This window comes from Pteropus alecto, unplaced genomic scaffold (assembly GCF_000325575.1).
Source record: "Pteropus alecto unplaced genomic scaffold, ASM32557v1 scaffold137, whole genome shotgun sequence".
Classification (NCBI taxonomy): domain Eukaryota; kingdom Metazoa; phylum Chordata; class Mammalia; order Chiroptera; family Pteropodidae; genus Pteropus; species Pteropus alecto.
In genome coordinates, this window is record NW_006440135.1 from 1,296,072 (window position 1) to 1,311,533 (window position 15,462).

At 50.4% G+C, this 15,462-nt stretch overlaps 1 protein-coding gene and 1 non-coding gene across 2 annotated transcripts in view; one reads left to right on the forward strand and one right to left on the reverse strand.

Annotated features, from left to right (window-relative positions):
* Positions 1 to 4,311: 4,311 nt before the first annotated feature.
* LOC112484103 lies at positions 4,312 to 4,430 on the forward strand. The gene has a single exon (XR_003047891.1). It is a non-coding gene; the product is annotated as a 5S ribosomal RNA (ribosomal RNA).
* Positions 4,431 to 5,559: 1,129 nt separating this feature from the next.
* Positions 5,560 to 15,462, reverse strand: part of UBE2QL1 (ubiquitin conjugating enzyme E2 Q family like 1) — a 37,970-nt gene continuing 28,067 nt past the window's right edge. Inside the window, exon 2 of the mRNA XM_006917142.2 lies at positions 5,560 to 6,785. Coding sequence (XP_006917204.1) covers positions 6,654 to 6,785 — 132 coding nt within the window. The 3' untranslated portion in view covers positions 5,560 to 6,653. The remainder of the gene's footprint in view (positions 6,786 to 15,462) is intronic.

Genomic DNA, 15,462 nt, shown 5'->3' on the forward strand with positions numbered 1-15,462 from the left:
ATGGGCATATGTTTTTGGGCTTCACTGTTCACCCCACTACTTTGCATGTAATTCTTTCTCTTCGTGTTTCAAGGTAGTACCCGGTTCTTAGATGCATCACATGCATGTGTGTGCAGATGCGTGGTATACTCTAAGGCAACACGGCTAGAAGAAACAAGGCCATGTTTCTGGTCCCAGCATTACAACAGATTACGTGAAGACCTTGGACCGTGCGTTTAACTCCCTGAGCCTTACAATACCCTTCTGAAAAACGGGGTCTCTAGGTTATACTTTCCCTGCGTGAAGAACCCTTTCACTATTAGAACTCATTAGAACAGGCTAATTTTAAAACCTATGTGACAGGAACAGGGTCTGAACTGAAGACACAGCCTGGGACAGACCAAACCAAATTAAATGACAGGGCCCTCTCCAGCTCACGTATTATGTAAATAATTGGCCTGGAAATTAGAAGTCAGAGCCTTCGCTTTCGTTTCTGACACTAACTTTCCAGAGTAAATTTTAGGGAGCTCCATGCTGTTATTTACCGACAGCCGCATCTAGCCCACCGCTTGGAGCGGGTGGGACGGTGGGGCCCGGGAGGACCCGGAACACAGAAGGGCAGAGGATGCAGAGGGCAGCGTGGCACAGAGCTGCGAGTTGTTTCAGAAATTCGTTATGTTTTACAGAAAAGCAGCCCCATAAAATGTAGGAACTAGAGTCAAGTGAGAAGCAAACCCTCTAAGCAATGAGAATGAGGTTATAGAAATCAGGTGTGTGTGTGTGTGTGTAGATACACAGAATTTGGTACAGGTAAGGTGTACTCTCAACTGCAAAGTGATCTGTATTATTGAAAAGGGGTAAACCTCCGAAAAGTTGTAGCTACAAATATTCCTTGGAGTCAGAGGTTTAAATGTGGTTTTAGGATCGACTTTAATGTAACGTTTTTGCGACATGGGAAAGTAATTGACCACGTTGACATAAAATCAGATTAGAAAAATCAAGTACGTGTTAAAAGCTCGTTTCCAGTCCACAAGCTTGGCAGAGTACCGGCCACTAACTCACTCCACGGCATTGCTATAGGAATAATGTAAGCAGATAGATCTTAAAGGTCTTTGAGAAATTAAAAACTGTAAATGTAGACAAGATCAAAATAGGAGTGGTTCCCTATGGGAAAGTTTATTCACGTTGTTTAGGCTTATTGGATTGTATTTATCCTTCAAAATTATTTATTAGAAAACTTTTCATGACTCAAAAAAAAAAAAATCTTTTAAAAAGCGCCATGGGATAAGTTTAAACAACAAAAAGTTTTGTTTTCAACCAGTCCCTGCACAGTTACACAGAATCCTCACAGGACACTGAACAGATTGACTTAACTTCGTGTTTTGCAAACAGATTGTGTCTCCATCTACCTCGATATCGCTACCATTTCCCTGTTTTTAAGTAAAAATAACTTGCTTTCATGAACATGGAGCATTTATTTTGGTATGGAAGGAAAACTCTTTGTGACAAACACATAAGCGACAGACAAAGCAGAGCCCCCAAGCATGCGTGTGGGTAGTTTTGACCAGCCCCGGTCCTGCTGACATCAGATACAAAGCGATCGCATGTCTGCAAAGGAGGACAGACACTTAATTTGCCACCAGTAGAGAAATGGGGACACGCCAGAGTGAACCCACAGGAGGAAGCAGTGCAGGTACTTATTCTGACCCAAGAGGGTGACCATGAAGGCGAACCCCACTCCGTTCCCAGTCCCCTCTGTGTGTCTAGCCCCGTTTGACCTTGAAATTAAATCTTGCTTTCCTTTGCATCTTTACTCTGTTCAAATCCTTCTCCTTGGTTATGTCTCCTAGGCCAGCACGCTTTGCTCCTGTATTTCTTCTGGAATGAAGTTTACAGAGCTTATTGCCTTCCCGGATGTCGACCATGTTTACATTGCTTATTGCCTTCTCGGATGTCGCCCATGTTTACATTGCTTATTGCCTTCTCGGATGTCGCCCATGTTTATTTGTCCTTTCCAGTTCATTGGCCACAGCCTGCGGGTCAGGTGGACTCAGGGATTGAGTGACACTTGATACTCTGTAAATTGGAGCCTGCCTGAATCAGAAAGGTAAGACCGCCTGTGGCAGAAAGCCGAGGAATGGAGTGGTGATTATTTTAACGTCTTCAGAGGGGAAAACAAGTGCTGATTGTGATCAAATGGGCTGAGGTCTAAGTCCCTCCCCGCAGCTTCCCGGAGCACGTGGGAGCGGGAGCTGCCCTTTGCCCCGACTCACTTTTGACACACAGGGGGTCACCTTGGGTGTCTCCCAGCCAACTCGGAAGACGTGCGGTCCCCTGACCCAGCAGTGGGCTAAGAAGCGTGTGCTCGGATGGGGCCTTGTGAATTGCTGAACGGTCCACGGCAGCATCGTGGAGGATCAGGCTGCACCTGCAGAACGGGCCTTGGCCCATGTCCCACGGTGACCTGGAAAAAGCCACTCAACCCCTCTGGGCTTGTTTCCTCCACTGCCGAGTCTATGAAGCTAGACTAGGTGGCCTCCCTGATTCAGTGGGTCTACCCTCCTGAGTTGTCCAACTAGCTCTGCCCCTCCGGAAAGCAAATTCCGTTAAAATTTTGCACGTTCTTAGAAGCGTTCACTGGGATAGAATTCTTAGGTCAGGGGCCAGCCCCACACGCCGCGTTGGGCCGTGAAGTTGAACAGAGTGAGTCCCGCCTCCTGAAATCAGATCTGTAGGCAGGGTCCCTGCAGGTGAGACGTGACAGGAGCTGCCCCCAGGGCCGGTGTGGACGGTGCCCATGCCTGGTATGAGGGCACCCTCGGCTCTCCCCGTCTCTACGCCTGTCTTTCTTCCCTCTTGCTAGCCGTCGCTCAAGTCCGACTTTCTCTGTGAAACCCGCCCGGTTGTCAGTGAGGGGCCCTCCGCCCGCAGGGCGTCCGCTGAGTCTGCCCGGCGGCTGAGCACCTCGGTGTCTTTGGTCTCGACTCACCTGTTGCTGGTTCTTGTGTGCCGTTCTTGCCTTATGAGCACCTCCGGAGGTGGGGGTAGGGGAGTGGAGGGAGATGTGCCTCACACTCCCGCATTCGCTGTGTCTGAGTGAGTGGACAGTGAGTAACAGACTTGGATGGTTGACTTAAAGTAGGGGCTGGAGACGGAAAGCCAGCACGTGATGAGAAGGGTCTCGTATCAGAACCAGCGTGATGGTTCAGTCTGGTCTTGATCTAAGCATGTTATGGTGAAAGCCTGTCGTAATACAAATTCCTCGATACAATAAAAATAATCCCTAAAGTTCACATGACAAAGTCTGGTTTCCCAAGTACTTTCCCCCATGTGTGGGTGAATTCTCACTCAAACCTGGAGGCAGGGGCACAGCCAGGGATGCCGAGGCTCGGATAGGAGAACGGGCACGTGGCTGTCTAGCTGGGTCTTTTTCCTTTCCACGGATTTCCTTTTTAAAAAATAAGATCTAATTTCGATAGGTAGAGTGAACTTGGGAGCCAACAGATTTAGGCCTAATTCTTGCTTTTTCCGAATAATGGATTTTAGAGATCGTGAGCCTTCTAAGGAATATGTACGTGTGTGTGTGCTTGCATGTGCATGCATGTGCGCGTGTATGCGTGTGCATGTGCGTGTGTATGCGTGTGCATGTGTGTGCGTGTGGAAATGCACGGTGACCTTGCTGCTCACATGGAACTTCCTAAGGCATAAGTCATCTTGCTCTTCCAGAAAGACAGTGAACCGCATACATGCAGCTCTCGTGCACAGTGGCCTGCAGACGGAGGCACCCAGGAATAAAGGCTATTGGTCCAGGAAAACTGCCAGGTACAAAGGGTTTGGGGCTGCCTGGAAGTGCGCATGTCTGTATTTCTTCCTTCCATTGGCTCTGGCCTCTGGGTGGGTTGGTGTTCCTGCCAGTAACTGGGGTGCGAGCTGGCGGGGTGTGCACGTCCGCATTGGGTCTAATTTCTCCCCTGCTGCCTGTCTGGAGGGATGGGCTTCTCGGCCTGTGTGGGAACCTGACCCCAGCCAGCTGGCTCGTTGGCTCTGGGTCTGGCTCCTCCTACCCCGGGCCCCGCAGGCAGGTGCCCACCTTGGAGGGCTGGGATGAGCTGGAGGCGGGCACGACCCACTGCGAGGACATCGGAAGGGCTGAATCTGGCCGACACCGCCATGTCTGCCTACAAGCTTCCAACCGCCAGGAAGTGAGTTCTTGCTTGTGACTAAGGGTCAAGGCAATAGTGCAGTTTTTGATTATTCCCCACTGCTTTAAAGTGAAGCAGTCTTACCAATTTAAGTGAGAAATGGTATCTTTTTCACTAAAGAATATTTCTCGTCTACGGCCATGACACCCTGAACAAGCCCGATCCCATCTGATCTCGGAAGCTAAGCAGGGTTGGGCCTGGTTAGTACTTGGATGGGAGACCACCTGGGAAGACCAGGTGCTGTAGGCTTAAAAAAAAGAATATTCTCTTACAACTTCCAGTTTCTAACAAACATAATGGAAGTGCCATGCAAAAGAGATGAAATTCAAGGTGTACGGAGATGTGGAAATTGAGCCACATGTCCCCTGTTGCTGTCGGCTGTCGCTCGGCCCGCCCCTGGGTGGTAAGGCCCCTCATGGCTGCTCCTTGAGGATGGCGTCCCCTGACACAACGGCGCATGAGCTCTTCACGCAGCTGGCAGACAGCTGGGTGACCGAGCTCTGGACAAATAGAAAGATCTCCAAATACACACATACGGGTCCTTGAAGGACGCGACCTTTAATGTTACATTAGAGAGGGAGCTGTCTGGAAAGAAGCAAACTCAGGCGCCTCCCCTAGCAAGCTGCTCCTGTCCTGGAGCTTCAGTGGCCAGAGTGACTCCATTACGGCGAACGGCCGAGGGCCCGAAGACCGCCCTGCCCGCTCAGTGTCAACGCTCCAGGACGAAGGATCGGATGAGTGGACGCTTTAAGTTCATTGTCATCAGATTTCATGACTACTGGTCCTCAGAGGGAGCTTGAGCAAGAGGTCACGCATCCTCGGTACGCTGCCATTTTGGCCGGACAAAGCTGCATGTGTATTTGGGATGCATAAGAATATGGCGAAATGATAAAAGCGGCAATAAAGGGTGGATTTGGCAAATGGCTAGTCGCACGGGGAGGACTGGACCCTCTGTCCTCAGAGAAGAGATCAGATCTCTGACCACCTTGGGCAGTGAGCAGGGCCCCAAGTAGCCAAGACTGTGTGAAGAACTTTATGTAATCAGCAAAGACCTCTCATCCTTCATAGTGGGAAAATATAATTGGCAACATTTAAGTTTGGCCAAATCATCTCTTCATGCTCCAGTTTCTAGTTATCTCCTGGGTGCTTCTGGGGACCATTTCGACCCACCGGATTTTTGTAAAGACTGTGGGTTTCTGAGATTCATTTCCTGAACCCCGATGCAGGATGCTGTCGCGCTATCTGCATTACTCGAAATACTAAAATTGTGAAACTAGATTAAATATTTTAGACGGACGCATAGCCCGCAATGATTGGATTCTTGAGACGGTGTGTCGGTATGCATGATTTATTAAAATGTGTCCAATAAGATTTCCCACTTGGATGAACATTTTCCCTCTTCCTGCAGATTATAAACAGTGTTTCCTCCTTTCATGGAGTTTCTTAGAAAGTTCTAAGTAACTTAACAGAAGAGAGAAATGAAACTGTGGGGTGATTAAGTAGCAGGAAGTTTACGTCACAGCGAGGGGGCCTGGGCATCCCAGCCTCGGGGGACACACAAGTGACTACGGGGTGAAGAGTTAAACCCGGTCATGCAAATCATCGCAGGATCACCTGGTACCCTCTGGCGGTTCTGGCATCGCCTGTCACTAGCACACGTGATACAATGAGTCAGATGACTTCGGTGAGTGGGAATCGTCTTTTGCTTTCGGTGGTGGGTGCTCAGCGGAGAGGACACGGGAACAGAAACACGGGTTGGAGGAGCATCTCAGGGCACCCGAGGCTGTCCGCGGGGAGCGCGCGCCCGGCGCCCGCAGCACTCTGCGTCCCATCGTGGCCATGGCGCCCCGCCTGTCGCATGAGGGCGCTGGTTTCTCTGTGGACAGACGCTCACCACCCCATCAGCATACACAGCACATTAGAACCGAGAGGGCAGTTGTTTTAAATCACTAGAACCTGGCGATATTAAATTTTTGTTTTCATGAGCCAAAGGTCATAGCACGAATGAGGTCTACATGTTGTCACACGGGGCCACAGAAAGACACGTCTTCAAGTGACATTGCCCTGCCAGGGAGGGGAACAGAGGCACAGGGCACAGCGGACGTGAACGGACGGGTCGCGTGAGCAGCGGGCCTCGGGTCTCCTGCCTGCTCTTTGGAGCTGCTGTCACGGAAAGAAGCAAAGGGCAGTGTGACTGGGGCTGGGGAATGTCACCATCTCAACATGTGTTCTAAAGTGACTCAGAGATGATCATTCGTTTAGAACCGAAACGTAATCCCGAACGGTGTCCGTTCCCTCCTTCTCTCTGTCAACGCATCCGTTCATAAATAACTTAAACGTCTCCTTGGATTCAGGATTCGGTTCCAGCTGGAGTAGAAAAGGGTGGCGATGCTCGGTGTCGGGAGGAGATGGCGGGTGTCTGTGCGTGTGGAGAGGTGGCTGAAGCGTCTGATCCGCCTGGCGGAGCGGACATCAGCCGTCGGACACGGGCGGGGTGACCCAGCCGTACTTTTCATGCGTCTTCACCAGACTCTTAAAGGTGGCTTCCGCTTCCTTGCGACTGAAGGACTTTTTTGATTTTCCGGCTTTTCTGCAGATCCGCCCCTGCGCGAGAGGGAAAGACAAGCCAGGTTAGAACGAACCCGGGCGGGACTCCCGTTCCCACCGTCTGTGCTGAAACGAGCAGTTGTGGGAGTTTGGTTTCTGAATCAGTGTGACATGTGGACAGATACGGGACATGGCAGTTTCGGTACAGAGCAGATGGCTGGCAAGCTCCTGGGGGAGGGGACAGGAGAGACACACGGCTGTTGCCTTCTCAAACGCTGGGCCCTGGCTCCCTCTGAGCTGACTCTTTGTGCAGCGCTGGGGCGTACGTACCCTCTGCCAGGCCCCGAGAGAGAGGGCCAGCCTTATCTACAGAGCATCCATGCAGATTGCAGCAGGCTGTCCCCAAGGCAAATACTGTCCTAACTTACTTCCCTGCCACCAAAGAACGCCTTTAATGATAACTTTTGGCTCCCCTTCCCTAATAGTAGAGATCTATGTTTATATGCGGATGAGCGAATTTATACATTCACACATGCATTTTAAAAATCAGGCTTTTAAAATTCAAGCTCGGGCAATCAGCGAACGTTGTGTCAGCCATGTCACTGGGGAACCATTTCTTGAGAAGACGGTGGAGCCACTGTCGTGGCAGGGGAAAGCTGCCCGCCCCCCCGTCCACGCCCCCTCGCCTCTCAGGGCCCAGGTATGTTCCCGTCTGAAGACCGGGCCTTCGGGTCTCAGTGGACAAGGGGTCTGCTTCCTTTTAGGATGGGCGCAGAAGGCTCTGGACCACGAGAGAAGGACACAGGAGCTGCTGCTTGTGTGACTGCGTCTCAGGCCATGGCCACCCTTCCAGAGGGCCCTGGGAAATGACGTTTATTTGGCCTCAGCGGCAACGAGAGACTGAAGACAGTGGGGAGCCTGGGCAGCGCTGGACACTGTCAGGCAGAGTCGCTGCCGCTCTGAACACCCCAGTCATTCTCATGCCTCCTCTATGTTCCCTGGCAGATCCACCGAACCTCGCTTCTGGCAGCTGGGCGCATTTCCCGTCACTCGACGTCCCTCAGCCCCTCAGCCCCTCCTGGAAGATCCGCTTGTCTTCCTGAGTGTCTCGTGCATGCATTTTGCTGCTGGGGTGAAAACACCCCCAAAAGACTGGGCTGCTCCTTCTCAACATGGGTCCGGAGGCAATGCCCCTGTGACGGGTCAGAAACCAGTCACCGCTGTGCCCTGTTCCCTCCGGACACCCCCAGATGAACCACCACCTGCTGATCAAGGGCAGAACTACTTGTTCTATCTGCTGCTTGGTTCAGAGCAAATGAGCTGTTAAGAGGGTGACGACTGGTGAGGAAGACAAGGGAGCTGCCGCCTACCAGCTTCTAGAAACTTCTCCACGCCTCACCAGGATATGATTCCTGGTTTTAATTTTTTGTAACTTCGCACGTTGCTTTCGTGGGAACGTAATTACATGATGAAACGGGGCCACGAAAAGCTAGGATGCTTATGATCATCATTAACATGGGCGGCGCTCGAAGTGCAGTCGCTTCACTAAACATAGCGAAGGCATCTGTGTGGGCCGTCGGCGTCGATTTCTACGTAAGGAAGAGTGAATACCAATATGTATTTTTTCACATTAAACACAAATTCTAACCATCTCTACCATTCTTTTCTGTAATTCTGAAAATCTATGGTGCGATTTGGGAATTCCGAACTAAAAGCAGCCGGACAAGTACAGGCTCACGATAATCTTGAAATATTCTGTTGCTTTTGGCACGAGCACACATTGCCGGTCCCAATCGTTAGAGAAAACCTCAGACAGAACCCCAAACGAACAGACCACTCCTGCTGCCTTTTCTTTCCGGGACGAACCATGAAGAGAAGGCCCAGCGCGAGATAGAGCCTGTGGTCTGCAGTCGGGGACACGGGTCCCTGCATGTGGTAGGGCATGGAGGGCTCTGCCCTCCTCTCCTGCGGTCTACACCCTGGTTCGCAGGTGAGGGACATCTTTTCACAGATTGCTTGTCCTTCTCTGATTGGCTGTTTAGATATCGCCCAGTGAAACGCTGAGCTTGAAAATGCCCCCTTCCGTTGCCTGGACCCACCTTCTCAGCCCAGACACCCCAGAGGTGCCCAGTGCACCAGGACAGGAAGGTGCGAACCCAGAGCCCACTGGCCATGGCCATGGCCACAGCCACGCCGATGGGCACCGGCTCCGTTCCTCTCTCCGAGGGTCAGTCTTCCCGAGACTGGACTTTTAGGAAACCTTGAGCCTAACTCCTCTGACCCTCTGTGTTTTATAAAGCGGGGATGACACCCGCTCACAGCATCACTGTGACGCTCAGGTAAGATGCCGATTTGGAAGCGCGCTGGGAATTCTAGAGTATGTACAAGTAAGAGCTGTTTTTCTCATTCTCACTACACACATAGGTCTCCCTCGTCTGTTTCCACTAAACTAATAATCAAAGAGTCTAGTCTGCACATTTGCCTTCCTATAACTCGTTTCCCCTCAAACAGCTGCTTGTATTTAATGCTCAAAGACCTGGATGCGACCATCGACTCAACCCACAGTGATCGCTTTGTGTTTTCATGAGGAAGTTACACGAGGAACTACTTTCCCCTGAGCCACAGGCTGTAAATGTAGAGTTATAAGCAACCTGGGACTTTGCCCTAAGAACCTGAAAAATCCCACCATGGGCGCAGAACAGTGGGAAAGAGCGTGCAGTCCTGTGGGGCTGCGTCTGTCAAACCAAACTGTTAGTCGGTGCTTTGCTTTGACTATTTTCTCCTTATGGCCATTTGGGGGCTGATCACGATGACCAACGTGACATTTCCACATGGCTAACTGGTGACCCCAAACTCGGGTCCTTGGTCTGGCCACCCGATCCTACAGGGTTTTCATTACTCCAGTGTGCACACCAAATTTGTCTGGCTCTGTCCCTTCTGCATTTCTCTTATTCACTCACCCATCCCTCTATCCATCCCTCCATCCATCATCCATCCCTCCATCCATCATCCATCCCTCCATCCCTCCATCCATCCATCGATCCACCATCCATCATCCATCCATCCCTCCATCATCCATCCATCCCTCCATCATTCATCCATCCCTCCATCCATCATCTATCCCTCCATCCCTCCATCCCTCCATCCATCCATCCCTCCATCATCCATCCATCCCTCCATCATCCATCCATCCCTCCATCATTCATCCCTCCCTCCATCCCTCCATCCATCCATGATCCACCATCCATCATCCATCCATCCCTCCATCATTCATCCAGCCATCTCCTCCATCATCCATCCATCTCTCCATCATCCCTCCATCCATCATCCATCCTTACATCCCTCCATCATTCATCCATCCCTCCATCATCTATCCATCCCTCCATCATCCATCCATCCCTCCATCATCCATCCATCCATCCATCCATCCCTCCATCCATCATCTATCCATCCCTCCATCCCTCCATCCCTCCATCCCTCCATCCATCCACCCACCATCCATCATTCATCCATCAAACCACCATCCATCATCCATCCATCAGCCATCCATCCATCCAACCATCCATCCATCCATCCACCTGGGGAGGTCTTGGGTATGTTGTAGCTGTGGAGACAGAAGGTCTAGGTCAGGCTCCTCAGCCTCACTGCTACTAATGTCTCAGGCGGGAGAATTCTTTGTTGTGGGTGAGAGGCAGGCTGTCCTGTGCACTGTAGGGTGCTTGGCAGTACCCCTGGCCTCTACCTAGGAGGTGCTAACAGCACCCTCTGAGTTATGGCAGCCAAACAGTCTCCAAACAGTGTCAAGTGTCTCCTTGGAGGTAAAAGCACCCCCGAATGACAGCCACTGGTGTACAGAATGAAGATCGCCCAGAGCAAGGAGGAGTCAGTTTATTCTCTGTTTGGCAAATAATTGCCCAAGTGCTTCCCATTAGGCATTGTGCTGGAGACTGGGCTGCAGGGCTGTCCCAGGTGGAGATGATTCTGGTCTTCGCACAGCTCAGAGCGGGGGAGGGTCTACTACGTTGGAGAGAAAAAGACAAAGGTGGGGAGGGGTAGTCTTGGTTGCCTGCGCGTCCAGAAAGATTTCTATGTCTAATGACATGAGCCGAGCCTTAGAATATGGGTGGGTAGGTGTTTACCAGGTCACGGTGGTATGGATAAGGGGTCCCAAAGCACAGGGTGAAACAGCCAACTGCATTTAGAGAGCGATAGGCAGACCCCTGGTTAAGCTGGGAGCACAGAGTGTGCGTGTGCATGTGTGCATGTGTGGTGTGTGTGTGTGCGTGTGTTGGGATGGGTAGTGCAGGATTCAACAAACCTGGCTTCAAATCCCTGCTCCAACATTTTCTGGCTGTGCGACCTTGGGCAAGTTACTTAACCTCTCCGAACCTCAATGTCCTCAACTGCAAAATATGCATGATAATATTATATGACACTGGATTTTTATAAAGATTTAATATGTTAGAGCGGATGAGATGCTTAGCACAGTGCCAGCCACAAGGCGAACACAATAAAGGGTGCACTTTATTTTTTAAAATAAAGAGGCAAAGTCCTTTTGAAAAAAAGGACACACAAAATTTTCTGTCTTTAGTGTGATTATTGTGACTTCGTTCACTTGGTCACAAAAATGTCTTCAGGCAAATCCAATATTTGGCATTGATGTGGCTAATTTCTCACCCTTTTCAATAATATCTATTTTAACACGTCGACATACAGACGTCCAGTCTCCCTTGATTAGATTTTCTTTACTTTTTTCTTTTTTTGCAAACATGCTTTTGTGGCATTTTGTGCTTCGTTTGCCTATGAATTACAGGCTGCTCGTTTAAAAATAGAATTTCCAGACGACTCGTGTAAAGTTTCGAGGTTCCTTCGCTCATTTCCTGGGCTGAATTGCAGAGCGGCTACTTGTTTTCCACGGTCTTGGAAAGTATAATTGTTGGTCGAACGGGATGCACAAACCCTACCCCCTGCAATGCGGGTTTCCAATGGTGCTGGGCTCCTTTCAGCCAGGGAAGACTTCTCGGAGGAGGCTGTTCACGGGCCAGACTCAAAAGACAAGTGGAACCATCCAGCTAGAATAGGGGAAGGTGATCTCGGGAGGAGAGAGAGGGAGCAGGCGGGGGTGGGAGGCGATCAGTCCCTGGGGCCATTGAAACAGAGTGCCATAGTGGGGGGGCCTCTTATTTACCCAGAAGTCCAAAACCCAGGTGTGGGCGGGGCTGCTTCAGGAAGCACTAGGGCAGCGAGAACCTGTTCCACGCCACCCGCTAGCTTCCTGCGGTTTGTTGGCAATTGCCAACGTCCCTTGGCTCGTAGACGAGTCACTGTGATCTCTGCCTTCATGTTCACATTCCTTCTCCCTGTGTGTCTTGCTGTCTCTGTGTCAAACTTCCCTTTTCTTCTCAGAGACACCAGTCATTGCATTAGGGCCCGCCCTAACCCAGTGTGACCTCATCTTTACTTTACATCTGCAAAAGCCCCAGATAAGGTCACATTCACAGGCACGGGGGAGGGTCAGGACTTCAGTATATCTCTTTAGGGGATACAAAAGGTAAGGTTGATAGAAAGGCCTTCAACTCTCTCCTCCAGGATTTGAGCCTCTTCTGGGTCAGGTTGTCTGTTGGGACAGGTGGGAGGCCATCGGGTCGGGGTATTGGCCAGTTAGGTTATTGTCACCTGTCCAGGGAAGATAGGTGAAGGCTGGGCCCGGGGCAGAGGCAATGCAGGTGGAGAGGAAGGGGCTGAGGCAGGGGAGGCGATGCCAGCCAGGTTTGGGAGGAATGACGCTGAGGGGGAGGTGACCCCGGGCACCCAGGTTTCTGACCTGGGAGGAAACAGGCTCCCGAGATCAGCCATTGCGTCCCTGTGAGTGGGCTGGACGCGGGGCGCGCCCGACATCTGGGCACACGGGGCGGGAGGCCGCCGAACGTAGTGCTTGGCGCTCTCATACCGCGGGGTCCACCCAAGGGGCGCAAGGAGAGAGGAGAGGGAGCGGCCGCGCCCCCGTTCCGCGGGCTCGCTCCAGGCTCTCGAGCAAGTCGCCCTCCCGGCGCCTGTCTCCACGTCTGAGTCACGTGCCCGCTGGCACCTGCAGCACAGGTGGGCCAGTGGAGAAGGAGGAATCGCCGGCTGGGCGTGCGCGGTGGCAAGATGCCCCTGGTCAAGCGGAAATGCTTCAGGAGACGCGGGGAAGGGGAGCGGGGAGCCGGAGGGGGAACGGCAAGGGGAGAGGCAGAAAGGCCCCCAGTACAGGGGCTTGGCCTGCAAGGGGTGTGGGCAGGGGCATCAGGGAGGGCGCGGTGGGGGTCCCAATACAGGGTGACCTGAAAAGCATCGGCCTTAAGAGGGAATAGTCTTTTCAGAAGTGAGATGCTTGCTTGATTATTAATAAAATCAGAACTCTAAAAATTCTTGACTTTTTTTTTTTAGTAATCTCTGCACATTAAAGAAAAATCTGGTTCTTTAAAAAAGTGAAGCTTAATAACAAAAAGGTCCAAACACAGCAACCTGTGTTTCCCACAGGTTTATTGAGTGCCTGCCACCCAAGAGACCCCGTGCACCTTGCTGGAGACGCCAGGTGACAGCAGGTGAGCGAGATGCTCAGGCCTAGCCAGGGGCCTGGTGGGTGGTGGCAGTGGGTGAATGAATGAATGAATGAGTGAAATTAAAGGAGTGTAACCCACCACATTCTAGCTCCCTCCCCCAGCAGCTCTCCTGTGCCGGTTACTTTATCAGGGCAAAGTATGAGAGCAATGCCCAGGGTGTAAAGCCATTCCACTCAAGAAGGGATGCTTCCCTACTGGAACATTCTAGAATTTTCCATTGAGAAATATATAACCACAGACTATTACAGTCTCTAAAATATTTTCTCAAGTATTAGGTAATAAACATCCTCGGATATTTGCTCTTAAATTTGTCAATCTCTCAGACGACAAAGTCACATCAGTTTTGTACAATAAAATTGGATAATAGTCAATATTATCATAAAAACCCTCAAGCTACTGGTAGCACCAAAGGTACACTTCACGGATATTTTCGATGCTTGCAAAACATAAGCATCTCTTCTCTCTACATTAAAAAAAAAAAAGTTCTAGCAATTATTGATTCTGTTTTGAGACAGATTGTATTTTCTTGGAATGAGCAGGCAGAGAAAAAGGAACTTTTTGCTAAAAATTTAAATTATATCACATAATCATGTCAAAAAAACACTTTTTTTTTGGAGATTTCACTAATGCTTATACTTCTGCTTAAGCAGCCAGGCCCCAGTGGGCTTCATTAGCTGCACTGGAGCACAGTAAGTGACAGCTAGACATACTTAATTAAAGGCACTCATGGTGGCTCTGTCAAGTGCTTGCTGCGTGCCAGGACAGACTTGAACACACTCATTAAAAGCTTCTGCACAGCAAAAAGCAAAAAAAAAAAAGCAAAAACAAAAAACAAAAACACCACCGTCAACAAAACAGAAAGGCAACCAACCAAATGAGAGAGCGTATTTGCAAACAACTCCCCCAATAAGGGGTTAATACCCAAAATACATAAAGAACTCATTCGACTCAACAACAGAAAAACACAATCCAATTAAAAACTGGGCAGAGGACCTGAACAGACACTTCTCCCAAGAGGAGATACAAATGGCCAACAGATATATGAAGAGATGCTCGACTTCACTAGCTATTAGGGAAATGCAAATCAAAACCACACTGAGAGATCACCTTGTACCTGTTAGAATGGCTGTCGTCAACAGGACAAGTAATACCAAGTGTTGGAGAGGATGGAGTGGAAAAGGAACCCTCATCCACTGCTGGTGGGAGTGTAAGTTGGTACAGCCACTATGGACAACAGTATGGAGGGTCCTCAAAACATTAAAAATAGAATTATCAGATGACTCAGCAATCCTTCTTCTAGGTAACTGCATGAAATATTTGAAAACATTGGTTCATAAAGATATATCTACCCCTATGTTCACTGCAGCATTATTCACAGTGGCCAGGACATGGAAACAAACAAAACATCCTTTGATAGAGGATTAGATAAAGAAGATGGGTACATACATACAACGGACTATTACGCAGCCATAAGAAAAGATAAAATATTGCCATTCTCGACAACATGGATGGATCTTGAGAACATCATGCTAAACGAAATAAGCCAGACAGAAAAAGTTGAGAACCATGTGATATCACCCATCTGTGGGATACAAAACCAAAAGCGACAAATGAACAACAACACAAACAAACAAACTAACAAAAACTCATAGACACAGACAACAGTTTGGTGCTTGCCAGAGGGAGGGGGGCTCAGACACGTGGTGACGGAAGGAGATGTGACTTTGGGTGGTGAACGCACCACGCAATATACACGTGACGTGTTACAGTATTGTACACTCGAAACCTATGTAATTTTATTAACCAATGCCACGATAAATGTAATAAAATTAAACGAAAACAAAAACACCCTCCGTGACGCCCTCCCAGGTGGGCTCTGCCATCGCCGACCCCGAGTTATGGACTGAGAAAGCGGCACGGAGAGGCCCACGTGTGCTCGGAGCCACGCAGGGTCCTGCCCCGGGGGCCGCGCTCCGAACCGCAAGGCAGGCGGTGTCTCGGAAACACGGAGGGAGACCACGGAGCAGGAGAGAGAAAACGCGAGGCCGGCCACTCACTCCGCAACGCGGCCGCCCGGGTGCGGGAGGCCCCTGGTCGCTGGACCGCGTCCCCCGGCGCCGCGTGCTCAC